General features: G+C 37.4%; 1 protein-coding gene across 4 annotated transcripts in view; it reads right to left on the bottom strand.

The window, feature by feature from the left end:
- The window catches only part of MYO3B (myosin IIIB), a 206,948-nt gene that overhangs the window by 86,683 nt on the left and 106,243 nt on the right, over positions 1–14,022 (bottom strand). For all 4 annotated transcript variants that reach the window (XM_075430067.1, XM_075430068.1, XM_075430069.1 and 1 more), the window contains 7 exons: positions 13,732–13,846; positions 13,222–13,348; positions 12,867–13,077; positions 11,630–11,777; positions 11,238–11,391; positions 9,191–9,279; positions 7,554–7,683 (listed from right to left, as the gene is read on the bottom strand). In XM_075430067.1, the coding sequence (XP_075286182.1) occupies positions 7,554–7,683; positions 9,191–9,279; positions 11,238–11,391; positions 11,630–11,777; positions 12,867–13,077; positions 13,222–13,348; positions 13,732–13,846 (974 nt within the window). The remainder of the gene's footprint in view (positions 1–7,553; positions 7,684–9,190; positions 9,280–11,237; positions 11,392–11,629; positions 11,778–12,866; positions 13,078–13,221; positions 13,349–13,731; positions 13,847–14,022) is intronic.

Below are 14,022 nucleotides of genomic sequence, written 5' to 3'. Positions count from 1 at the left end.
AGTGTCTAAACCAGGTTTTGACACTTCAAGAGAAGAACTGTCTTTTAGAAGTCTTAATTTAGGATGAAACATGATCACAGAACTTTCAGAAAGTCCCAAGCGTCCCCATTTTTGAAATCCAGCCATTAATGATGTTGACTATTAACTTGATCAAGTCTCAGAGGCTTCTCAACTGAACGTTTTGTCTTCTGGATCTCAGCACTTCCATACATTCATAGAATCTTAGAATCATTAAGGTTGGAAAATACTTCTAAGATCATCAAGTCCAAACATCAATCCAACACCACCATGTCTGCTAAACCATGTCCCGAAGTGCTATGTCCATACGTTTTTTTTTAACTTCTCCAGGGATGGTGACTCCACCACCTCCTTGCGCAGCTTATTCTAATGCCTGACCACTCTTCGGTGAAGAAATTTTTCCTAATATCCAATCGAAACCTCCCCTGGCTCAACTTGAGGCCATTGCCTCTCATCCTATCGCTAGTTAGTTGGGAGAAGAGACCAACACCTGCCTCACTACAAGCTTCTCTCAGGTAGTTGTAGAGAGCAATAAGGTCCCCCCTCAGCCTCCTCTTCTCCAGACTGAACAATCCCAGTTCCCTCAGCCACTCCTCATAGGTCTTGTTCTCAATACCCTTCACCAGCCTCGTTGCTCTTTTCTGGACTATGCTGAATATCACAGATAGAACAGTATCAGTTATTTTTGTGGTAATTCAAAACATTATTCTCATTTAGATTTTTATCTCCTCACTTAATGAAACAAATACCTATTCACACAAACACCCAGAAATGCATTTTCTGTCTGATACACACTGTGACCTGCTGTCCAGATAGTACAGTTATAAGCTCTCCTATGTCAAGCCAAGTCAGGTTGGAATAAGTAAGACAAAGTCAAATAATAAGAGAAAAAATAATGCTGATTTATTAAATACTGATCTTTACAGTTTGTTGTAGGGTGAAGGAATAAAGAAAATGGATAAAAAAAAAGTACAAAATCATAGCAGGGCAGCACACTCAGTACAAAATACTCTGAAACAAATACACAAAATCCAGCACAGACTCAGAGGTTTGTTTTCTACCACCTACATTAATCTCTTAGACACATTAACCCCTAATTCAATTATTTGGAAAAAGTGGGAAATATAAGCACATTCTTTGTAAAGGACACACCAAAAATCATTATGGATATTCAAACCAGCAAGGTTATCTGAATATTCAACAAATTTATCTGCTCTACAAACTCACTAGCAAATTTAAAAATAATTGCTCTTCTAGGATTTGATCTTGAGAGCTACTGAGTGCTTCCAAAGATGTACCGTGCATCTTTGACACAGTTTGACCTTACAGCATATAATGCCCGTAGAAACTGCCTACTAAACTATTCATTAAAACAGCTACTGTATAATGGTCTCTGAATATTTCTCTGTTTAATTCTGTATATGCTGCACAGTGAGATCCCACAGTCTACTAGTTAATATTAAAACCAGTAATGTCTTTTGTGTAATACATCTTTTGCTTCCTTAATATCAACACATTTTGAATTTAATTCACATACAATGAAGTGTTAAGGTTAATTACTGTTCACTACTGTGAGATAATGTTCATTACAGAATTGAGAAGTTCGGGTAGAAACACGAAAATTGAAAAGATATTTTTTAAGAGAAAGGAAAAGAAAAATTATTCTCAAGATTTGTTCTACAGAGAATGGCCACTATGAATTAAATCAGTAAGCTCATCAAGATCTGTTCTTAAACCTACCCACTTGTACATTTTTTAGGGTTCAATTTGCAAGCACTTGGAGACAAAAAAAAGAAATCTACGCCCTTTGCCCATTTTCAGTACAAAGTAATCTGTGAAGTCACATATTAAAAACAGTGGACTTCTACTGGGGCAACACCCTTTACCAAACATAAACATGATAAATCTGAATTGACCCTTCTCAGCTGTTGTGCTTACTGCCAAGTGCAACTCCACAGATTCACTGACACTCTTTATTTACAGGGAGTTATTCTTGAGTAAATAATTGTTATGTCTTATATAAAGCTTCAGCAGGACTGAGACCTTAACTTTGATCTGATAGATGGTTCTGTTTCCAGATGACTTCCATTTTTAGGGCTATTTTAGGGCATGGTTTGGATCCTACTGCTAGCAAGTTTTGTGAGTATCTGTGTACTGCATTTGTCCTATGACAAAACCTTAGGATGTGAAGAAAAAGAAACACTGAACTGTAAAATGCTCAGCTGAAAAACTAAATAAAAAGTAATCCAACACTCTACCTCTCAAACTCAGTTAAGCTACATTTAATTTAATTTACTGATGTCCCACATCTGCAACCCAGTGAAGTTCACAATTGTTACTTTGCACAGCTGTGGTTTAAAGCCTCTCTTTCTAGACAACACACTGGCAGCAAAGCAAAAACGATTAACTTTTATATGCTTTTAACATATGGGCCAGTTAGAAGTAGGAAAGCCTCTGTGTCCCAAGCGAAAATATGTAGCTTCCATTAACTTGACACAAATTCTTACAAAATATAAATTGTGATTCATCATTAAATAGCGAGATTATAATTACAATGGCTTGATTTCTGATTCGACTTAGGGTGCCTGCAGTTATCTCTCAGAGGTGAAAATACTAACACAAAAGTACCATTATAAGAAGCTGTTATTGCAGAATAAATTAGTAAAATTAAGAAGTATTTGAGCCTTTTTCTCTATTGTGATGTGCAGAATTAAGAGAAAAAAACCGCTAAGCCAAAATGGAAACATTTTATTTTAGTGCATAAGTATGGTACACACCAAGCCAAGAGACCTGCCACTACTTATCGCTTGAGGAAGGGCTGTGCTCGATAGGAGTGCACCATGACAAACACCACAGGTCAAATCATGGTTCCACTGAAAACAACGGCAAAGCAACTGCGATTTCATCTGGCCAAGACTTCGCTCTATGCCCAGTAGTATCTGTTCATGGGACTGAAATGCAAGAAAACACATTTGTTTCCCTCTGTTTCTGACTATTCACGAGGAGTCAGCTGCAACAGAGAGATAGTACTCTTGTCACCAAGGAGCAGTAGGAAAGCAGTTCTTTACAGTGATTTTGCAAAAGATCCTAGTTCTTGTGTTCTTTTGTGTGCATAAAGAAAGCCCGAAACATTTTTTTCACATTCTCTCTCAGCATGTAGTCCCCTAGTTTGTGGTTTTGTTTTTTTTTTTTTTAAATGAGACATACATTGTTTATAATTACTTTTTGTCTGAGGTCTGTAAGCAAGGCTGGAGACTCAAAGGCACAAAGAACACAGACTAAAAATCAACACTAAGGAGGGGAAATGACCTTTAGGCAAGCTAATTATAATTAATTTGATTTTGAAAAAAATTTGTTTTCCTCCTATTTCGGACAAAAAAATTCCCTTGTTAAAACATCACTATCCTTACTCTTCAGTGAAGGCTGTGAAAAATTTCAACCAGTTCTCTTTGACAGATTATGCTCAAATATTTAGGCACCATAACAAGGAGTGTTTATTAGCAATGGATGATATATTGATACTATTTCACTCAACGTGTGAGCGACACGCAACGCTGCCAAAATTATTAGACATGATGTTGCTGTAGCAGTAATGGTACTCAGCTCTGTATTTATTCTACGCAGCCAAGCCCATGCCCTACAGATCCTCAGAGCCAGGACAGGGACATTTCCACAGCTTCTCTACTCTGGTGGTGGGAAGGCTGGAGGATTTCCCTTTCCCTCCCTCCAGGTGGCAACTCTCCCTGCTCTCTCCAGCAAGAACCTAAGGCAGAGCAACCCTGACAAAAGCTCTAAAGGTCTGAGAGTCATAAAAGTGGAAAAAGTCTGCAGAGACTGTGTTTCAAGAGTAGAGAATCAGTTGTGCTGCAGCTTTTCTGAGAAGATAAAGCCCCTCTGGTGCATCTCCCTATCCCGCCAGCATGACCTGGTCAGCTGGGAAACATAAGGTAAGAGAGAGGAGCAGCAGAAGAGGGAGCTGCACCCCAGTGGTGCTTTGCCCAAGCAGGCTGACGGTACCACCACTTAAAGGAGATGCTGCAAAAATTTTTGATTACCAGGACAGTGAGTCAAATGGTGTGACTCCTCACTGGTGAATGTACCAAAGCTCTCCTTAATTTTTCCATTCTAAGCCCTCTTCTCTTACAAGAGGACTCTGTTTTCTAGATCACATAACTCCTTTTCTCTCTGATGCTTTAGCAGTTATAGTGTCAAACCAAAACCAGAGGCAAACAGCAATGCATTATATCTGGATGGGAACATGCATATTCAACTGGAGTAGTGGCAATTTTTTTTTTAAATGTTCTACTCTCTTGTATTTGGAGTAATTTCTATTTTAATTTAAGTATATACAGAATTCTCAGCACAAGGAGCTGTGTCTGTAGAAAAAAGTGACAAATATGGAAGCAACTGGGAGAACTGGTAGGTTAAACCAGAATATGTTCACTCTGTTTTCAAGTTAAAGATCCCTAGAAAGTGCAAACAGATTCCAAAATATGCTGAATGTACCTAAGTTTCCACTAAAAGATGACAAAACATGCCATACACCCTACAAACTTAGTGCCAGAACGTTTAAGTTCTGGTGTCTCATATCAGTAATTGTGCATTCTCTTAACCATAAACCACTACTACAAATGTATATTTAATGTCCTGCTGTTAATTTCTGGCCCTTTAAATTACACAGTCTGCTACTGTGAAATAGAAGCATTTGTTAAGAGGGGATAAGTATATTTGATAAATTACACGGATTAACATGCTCTTAAATTAGTAAAAGAATTTAGTCTTTTTAATATTTATTTTCTTGCCGCTGCTCACTTTTTGACATAGGAAGACACGACAGTTACATAAATATACTTCAAACAGAGGATATTCTCAGGGTGGGAAAGGCATCTTTTTGTTCTTACTGGTATTGAAGAGCTACGTTTTCAGCAACTGTCAAACTCATGTCACCCGTTTCAAATTCTCTCTTGCCTCTGGGATAGCACCACCTAGTGACCATTACACATATCGGAGATTGCTGCTTGGCCAAAACCACGCACGCTGCAAGTACCAGAGCTAGTTGCAAGCAGATGTGAGAATGTGCTGTCACCCGTCTTCAAACAAAACACCAGACATACTGGCAGAAGGTTCATTTCAAGTCAGAGTTACCTGGAGAGATGCAATATGGCTTCCGTGTAAATTATTAACTTTCACATCAGTCAGTAATCTACAAAAAGCTGGAGAAAATTGTATCAAGATTATGAATCTTAACCTGTATTTTTTCTGGTTTGCTTTAGCAATGAAGCACATGTTGAATGGAGGGAAGAGGGCTAAGAGGCAAGGACAGAGTATGATGCGACATTTACGCAGTCACTATTCTTCTGTTTACAAAAGCCTCTTTGTAGAAAGTTAAGAGAATAGCATTATATTTCTTCACTGAACGGAGATGAAGCAGCATTGCCAGCAATACCTTCTGTTCTCAGCCAAACCTTTCATTTATCTTGCAAGCTGCCAAAACCAAACCTGGCAACAATCTGATTTTAGAACACAGAGGTCCCAACACAAGATGTCAGTGCCAATTATATTAGACAGCTGGAAAAAACAGAGCAAAATCACAAAGACTTTTAAAAAATAAAAGTGACAGAAGAATTTTAAGCTATTCTTATAACACCATGCACAGAAGCATATGCATAATATTTTTTTTAACACAATGTCCTGTACTAACTTGACAGAAATACAGACAATGCTCAATTTGCTTCATAGAGAGATAAATGTTCTATAATTGGAGGCAGAAAGCTCACAGTTCATGTACATAGGAAACAAGCAAGGAATGTAAGAGACAAAACAAAAAAGTGGAAATACACCAACTATACATTACTGCAGTGAGAAGTATCTTCTATGCATCTTGGGCAAAATACCCAAGTTCAGTGCTGTTGTTGCTGGAAATCCCTTTAAAAAGCCAGAGGAAGATGACTTCGCATGAAACCACCAGCATTCTGAAGGAGTTTACATGGCATGGTTGTCTTGTTCATCATCAAATTAAAAATTAGCAATAAAATCAAAAGTATAACATTTACAATAATTGAGACTGATGACTGGGACAAAGCACCTAACCTGTTCCATTCTGACAAAAGCTGTTACGTATAAAATGGCTGGCAAAGAGGGGTGTAGAGGCCGTTTGACCAGCTGTGAGCTTTCTTTTTTGCTTTGCATGATCCATCCAGCATGAGTAAAATAATCTGTTTTACCAGTCTAACATGGACTCAAATGTCAGAAGTAGACACAAATATTCTTTGTTCTCCACTTGGGCACAAACCAATCTTACTCCATTTTAAACTATATCCCTCTCCATCTAAGCTTGTCATAGCTGAAAGGAGAAGCAGATTCCTCACTGGATCCTCACCTCTCAGAGACCTCTACAAGCATAATTTGAAGGGAGGTAATCTAGAGTCTTCTAATAACACGAAAAGAACAGAGACATTGTCACAGGAATCTATCCTATGTAGAATACAAACAGATATTTTGCTATCAGTTTTATACATGTAAAGAAGGCTCCAACATACATTTTTCTCCAGATGTTCTTTTTCTAAATAGAAATCTCAGGAGAGGTTAAAGGCATCACCGAGGCCAAGATGGGGCTACTGAGGTTCCAGAAATCCCAGACAGAGCTGCTGCACAGACGCACAATTGCATATACAGTCCGTGTACAATAAGCCTACGCAGCACTACCTAATGCATGTACACTTATTACTACCTAAAAATACAATGTCATTTGTGTATGTCATATCAAATCAAAAGAATTTTGCAATCTAATACATTCCATCGTATTTAGATTATTCCTTATTATTGCATCTCATTCTTACCCATTACGAAAAAGATAATTTAAAATTGTAAAAAATATTGAGAGATGTGTACATTTGTTGGCTTGTTTGCATGTATGCTGCAGAACTACCATCTGTATAGGTTACTGGTATTCTATCATCTATCCATGGAGTGATCAAACTTCATCTTGCTGTTTTATTTAGCTATAGATCTGGGCACTTTCATGTAAGTCAGTGTCAACAAGCTTTAAATCAACTGAATTCTAGAAAATTAGTATGTGTTTTTTATAACTTGTGAGAAACTTTATGCATTGCATCAATGCATCTAAACAGATGAATACTACCTCCAAAACAACTTGATCTGCACTACTTGACTTATGAACTATAAGACAAGGTACACAAAAATTATCAACTGAGACCTGATCTTAGTAAAGGACTAAGAACCAAGAAACTCCCATATTCTCAGCCAGCTCTGAGAATTAGTTCTTGCCCTGCATGTCAGATAATCTCCCTTTCTCTGGAGTGGGGGATGAATCTTGCTGCCTGGGTTTTTTAGAAAAATTTGTGTCCACATGTTTTTTTAAAAAATATGATTATAACTTAACATTTTAGATATCTAGGACACTTTAATCAGCAGAGCTGAAACAGAATAAAAAGTTTTGTCCAGAAACAACTAGAGTTCTACAGCAGTAGGTAGCTGAAGAGGCTGCAATGTTGGCAAAGCTGGAAAGACAATACCTGTTTTTGTTAATGGGCTAGAGAACAGCTGCTGAAGAAGTTTGTTCTCTGAAGTTCGCAACACCACCACTATGTCAGCAGGAAGAGTGTCTCTGTTCTTCTCAAGGAATGCACAGGCATCATATAACACCTAGTATGGGAAACAATCAGAAAAGTTGCCAAGAAGCGTTACCCAAAACCTAGTATGTTCTTCAAAATGTGAACAGTCAAGATGACCAAGCAGACCAGTTAGTTTGGCTCTGACAAGCCAATGAATTATCTGCAAAGGAGTTAAAAGCGTGCAGCTACAGCAGTGTCTTCAGAATGTGAACTGGCTAAAAACAGCACGTATATTCATAACTTGTTACTGCACATCAAATTGGTTTAAATGGCTTAAATCATGTATTATGCTTTGTCACTTCAAACTATGGTATGCATGACGCAATATAAGAGAGATATCTCATTAAAGCTTAAGTTGACAGTTTAGGTGTGAAATAAGAAACATTTCTCAGGTGCTCATCATCTATTTGTCATCTGCACCAAACTTGTGATCTACAACTAGACCTGTTGGAGGAACAGGAGTAAGTTGCACACCTAGGTACATTAAAACAGGCTTCTCACTGCTTCAAAAATGATAGTAGGAAAACAACACATTTATCTATTTCAATTATTTTATTTGTTCTTACTAGAAATTAATGCCTGGTTATTTGTAGTCATACAAGAATGTATTTCGCTTAACTTTTTATGTATTTTTTTTAAACCAGTAACTTTTTAGACCTGTTTTATTATCACTAGCAATATTCCCCTCTAGCCTAATTCCACTGGAGTCCATTAATTTACACAGAAACTGCATGTTCTCCTGCAACAGAGAACTGGCCAGTAGTGTTTTTATGACTTGGCCGTTTGGGTACAAAGAATTTACTAAACCTGTGTGAAATTTTACAGTTATTCTTAACAAGCCAGAAAGCTGGATGAAGTTTACTAGAATATATCTTAAAATTTTGGAGACTTATAATGAGTCAGAGATGAGACTTCATTGATAACTATAGAAAACGTGGCTATTTCATGTTGATTTTGTTTATAAAAAAAGATTTGGACCTGAAATCGCAAGCAAAGCTCATGTTATGTGAAACCACTAGACTGTTATTCCCAATATAAAACGTGAAGTGCTAAGAGCAAAAGAAGCGAGGTGCTGCAGAGTACAAGAAAACATCTGTGCTAGCTAGCTACAGTCTTTCCAATGCTCTCTATAGGATTTTAAGTTCTATTACAGATGCTGTTATACATTGCATTTTATCCATATGCTTATATACACTCACACACAAAATTACTGTGGCATTCACACAATGTTAACAATTGCGTAGCCTGTTCTGGCTCCAGAGAGTTGCTCCTTTTATACGTTGTAGTAAAGGTGTTTCTGGTGCCAGATTTGTTTCAGACTAAAAGGTGATTACTGTCTACACAATTTGTGAAAGGGCCCTAAGGATACATTCTAAAATGGATTACTACAAATGAAAATCTTATCATAGATTCTAGGTTTCTGTAAACTTTATAACTTGTCTCTCTAAATGAGAAAAAAAAATCATAAGGCAGAAACTTTGGATAAAACAAATACTGACCATACCACAGTTATTCTAATTAAATAAAAATGAACTTACCTTTCCAGCATAGTGCTGAATACCAAACGACAGTTCTACTCCTTTTGGTCTCCAAAAGTATTTGCAGCGTAAGTTATCTTCAAATTTATCTAGACATTAAGAAGAGACTTAGAGTGACTAAGTAACATCTTTATCCTAATTAGGGACAGTTTGCTGCTCAAGAAGCCAGAACTACTATAAACATATATCAGATTGCTCAGAAAATAGCTGTGTGCCAGCTTCTCTGTGCTTTCTTCCAAGCTGCCACTTCTGAATGGAAGAGCTCATTCTAAACTAGCCCAGTAAGATTGTCTTTCAAATCTCACTGTTTGTGGATAGTTTTGTGCATGGAAAAGTATCAAATAAGAGTGGCTAATGAGGTGTGAGGCCTTCTGATATTTTTCTATGACTTTGCATATATGTATATATAGGGCTTGGGGTGGGTTTATTTCAACTATGTACATTCAAAGCTGTGCATATATTTCACTTGTTTAAAAGTCTATGACTTGTATTTTCCCTGTCTTCCTTTCCCCATTCATTTAGATCTGTGCATCATGCTTGAAGTATATGTTAATATCTTCAGGCTGGGACCATCTCTCATTTACCCTTGTACTTCTACAGAATAAGAGGTTTCTATCTAAAAACCACTTCTAAAGAGGCTTTCTGTTTCCTGTGACTACCTCTAGAGAGCTGACATAAAAAGAAACACCACATACGAAAAATGTCTTATGCCTTGTGATATTTTGTACGCTTTTTAGTATTTTGTAATGAAATTAGTGCTGATATTGTAAAACTTGCTATTGCATTTCTTTATCTGAACAAGCAACTAGAAACCTGAGGTCAGAATCAATTGATAAAATTCTCTGTCATGTTGTGTAGTTCAGAAAATACTTCCAAAAATGTTTTTTCTAATGTTAGAATCCATTCATACTTTGTGCTAGGTTTTTCTTTCTATTAACATTTAATCAAGCTTGAGTATTCTTGCATTTAAAGCAAAAAGAACTAAGTCTGGAATTTTGAGGAGGCGGAAGGGTGGTGGAATTAATGATTGTCTGGCATATCTGGAGAGGGCAAAATGTCCCACTTTGCTGTCTCCTTAAGGGATTCTGCTGTACTGTGTACAGATCAGCAGCAAGATTGATCGGCACTGGACCAAGGAAAGTGCCTCTGTGAAAGTGTAAGTTCAATATCCAGTATTAACTGATTTATAGGACCCACAGGGAGGCACACAGCTTTAGTACACAAATGAAGAGTGGAATGAAACCATTCATTCTATCTGTGACCTAAATTCAAGTTTCAACTCAGCCTATCAGAAGTGAAAAATCTTGTACATATATCGTGCAATTTAACAGGCAGCTGTTATTTTCTCTGACTAACAGTTTGAGTCTCTGCTGCACATTCCACTGAAGGAACTGGAGCTCTCTGTTTTGTATAGCAGGGAAAAATGTAGCTCTAGTAAAAGCAAGACAACAGTTTTAAACATGGTATGTGCTGCATGTTTAAAATTGGCACCAAGATTTGTTAAAATATATATGCTGCATAATATGCATGAAGGAAGGGGAACATTCAGCCAGATGGTACACCAGAAATAACACACACTTTCTATTTATGATGTGGTAATCTGGAGTGAAGCAGTATTTTCTAATTGGATAAACATGGGCCTAGGAGCCTGGGAGATCTAAATTTTACTCTCAACACTAATGCTGCTCACAGGGTGGTCCTAGACACAAGATTCTGCTATGTCTCAGCCTTCACTTCAGTACATGAGGTTAAATGCTGCTTGATGTACTTCACATCAGGGACAAGACAGTTTATTTCCTAGTAACATTAGAAAGACAATAAGCCCTTGACACCTGATAATTAAGATAACTTTTGCAATATAAAAAGAACAGAAAACAGGTAAGCAGAGAAAAATGATGAAGCACAATGAAAAATATACTTAAGATGTCAAATGAAATGGCACAGCCTCAGCAGAACAACTAGGCTAGTTGAGTAAACTTGAGTAAAGATGTCATTCTGCCCTCTCAAAATATATTTGTTGTTTCCCAGAATTTTTGTTTGCACATACCAACTAAAGTTAGGTCTGTTGCCTGAGGAAATCGACTTTCTTCATCTAGTAGAGACAGAAGACCCATGGGTTTCTGCAGGAACATATCTAGAAGTGGACGGTTGTCCTCATACTCCACTGTAGTAGCATCAATTCCCTCACTCTGATATTCCATCTACAAAGTCACCAGCGCAGTTATAATATTGAACTAGTAAAAGGAACATCATCATTAGGACATTAATGATGCACAGCAACACTCTATAGGCCCCAATACTTACAAAACTTCAACTGAAAGATGTCATTATCTTTCATTTAAATCATATACCCATTTTATAGTTTATAATGTACTCCTGAATATGATCTACGGCTTCAGGATGGCTGATTCAACTAGACTTCATCAGAGTTGAATTTACCTGCTCAAGTGCAAAGATATGTTGATTGAAATAAAACTGGATCTGTTCATTAGCAATATTTATGCACAGCTGTTCAAAGGAATTTCTTGCGAAGTTCTCAAATCCGAATATGTCTAGTATCCCAACATTCATCCCATTTTCAGCATTGCTGCATGTGAAGATACAAACAAAATTCATCACGGGCAACACCAAGTTAAAACAAAAATAAACATGGTAACTAAGATTGTATAATTGATTCAATCTGCTGCAGAAAGACAAGAGAAAAAGCGTGTTTGAACCCAAGACAAACTTGTGCATAGTTCAGCATCATGAACATTTTGTTTCCCACTTGCTTCTTGCAAATTTCCATGAAGAAGGCAGGGGAATCATAGGTACATAGTAACAGACCCTTAGCAGCCATATTAAAACAAGAGGTTTCAACAGGCAGATGCCAAATAAACTCTATTGTCTGCTCCTCCAGGTAGACAAATGTGTCAAGCTTTAGTAGTATGTTTTTGCTATACTCAGTCAGACGTGTAATTACCAAGCCTGCTGTTGCTACAAGCTGGACTGAAGAGCCCACATGCTAGCTGAAGTATATTCATAGCACAGCCACCACTAGAACTGCAAGTGTGGATGAGGACATGTCTATATAGCACAGTGAAGTGTCAAGTAGAGATCTCAGATTGGAGGCATTTTCACATCACCTAAGGCATTCTCTTGTTTCTAAAAATCTCTTTTGAAAAGACTAAAGCATCCAGTTCAGTACTCGACAATGAAATCATAAGGATGCACAATGTGAACATTTCTGTAATTATGAAAAATAAAAAAATCATCACATCCCAAGTAGCAGCATAACAATCCAAGATCTGTATTTATTACTAGCTTAAAAAACCAGGAATATAAGGACTGTGAATACACACTAAAGTTTTTCAGTGTTCTCCAATTATTTACTGGCCTTTAGTATGATTTTACTGTTCACTACATAGAAAGTACCTTTTTAAAGAATTGTACAGCATTTTAACCACCCAATTTCTATTGACTTCAGTAGCTAAATTCAACTCAGCTCTTCGAAAATGTTGGGGTTAATGGAATGTTTCTGGAAACAGAATTCAGTATCCCAGCATGAAAGCCATTTTGAAGCCTTAGCCAAAATAAACACAGAACCTTCTTCAAAAAATCAAAAATATACAAATGGATGAATCCATCAAAGACACATGCACAGTAAATACACATGATTCAGTGATGTGTAACTTACCATATATTTTTATCTGGTCGAAGTAGCGTATTAATACGATTTACGATCCAGCTGAAGAGCCGGCCATAAAGTGCTTTAGACATGGCATCTCGCACATCAGCTGCTTTGTCCACGGTGTTTGTTCGGATAATAGTCTCCCCTCGTGTTACCACACAGTGGGAGGTTAGGGCCTCTTGAAGTTCTTCTGACCCAATACTTAGTAGTGCAGCAGCTACAAGACAGTGGAAAAAAGATACACGATTGTGATTATGCAGTGGAAATCACCAGCACTGCCCAACTGTTACCACGAGTTAGGGATTCTCACAAATACAGTCAAATTGCATTTACAGAACTGACAACATTAAAATGTATTTACCATTATCTAAGGCTTCTGGGTTGGGAACTTCACTTTTATCTGTTTGGTGTTGTGAAGAAATGGCAGCAAACTCAATATTTCCAGTATTTAAGATTCCAGTCAAAATTCTGTACACTGAGTACACTTCCTGTAAAAGAGGACAAGAAGCACTTCTAAGGAATCCAATTAGATATACAGATCATATTTAGGCTATGAAAGAAAAAGGTGGGCACTGGAATGGCAAATAAAGCTTATAGCTTGCTCTGAGACCAAGTTCTATGAATTCAAGTAAGAGCCTATTGACACAGAACACAGTGTGAAACAGAATTGTGAATGGATTTACCCGAGTACCAGCTGAGACCTCAGACTGGTCTCGGCTTCCAAGTGCGTAGTTATGCTTCCACAGTTCACTTCTGTCATACGAGAGATTGTGTGGCACAGGTGTGTATCCACAAAACCAAAGTGCAGCCTGTGCACAGGCAGTACTGGAGGTGGTTTTTATAAAGACGGTTTAGCAACTGGATCTCTTACCTCATCAGTGAATCCTATAATTCTGAAGCAATGCTGAATCGCTTCAAATTGTCTTCTATAGGAATCTTTAGTAACAATATCATGCATTACTCTTCCAGTTTCATTATCAATATATCTAAACAGAGTGGGAGAAAGAAAGCACCATACTAGTAGATCTGCCAAGTACAACTTCCAGTGACTTCAATTCAGTGACTTTACTAACGGGAAAGAACATTTATTTCAGTATCTTCCAATTACATAGTTTGGTGCTAATTCACAAGCTTTTGTTTCTGTTGCACTGACTTTTGCTTA

Source organism: Opisthocomus hoazin, chromosome 9 (assembly GCF_030867145.1).
Source record: "Opisthocomus hoazin isolate bOpiHoa1 chromosome 9, bOpiHoa1.hap1, whole genome shotgun sequence".
Classification (NCBI taxonomy): Eukaryota; Metazoa; Chordata; class Aves; order Opisthocomiformes; family Opisthocomidae; genus Opisthocomus; species Opisthocomus hoazin.
This window is presented reverse-complemented; position numbering and strand designations above follow the sequence as displayed.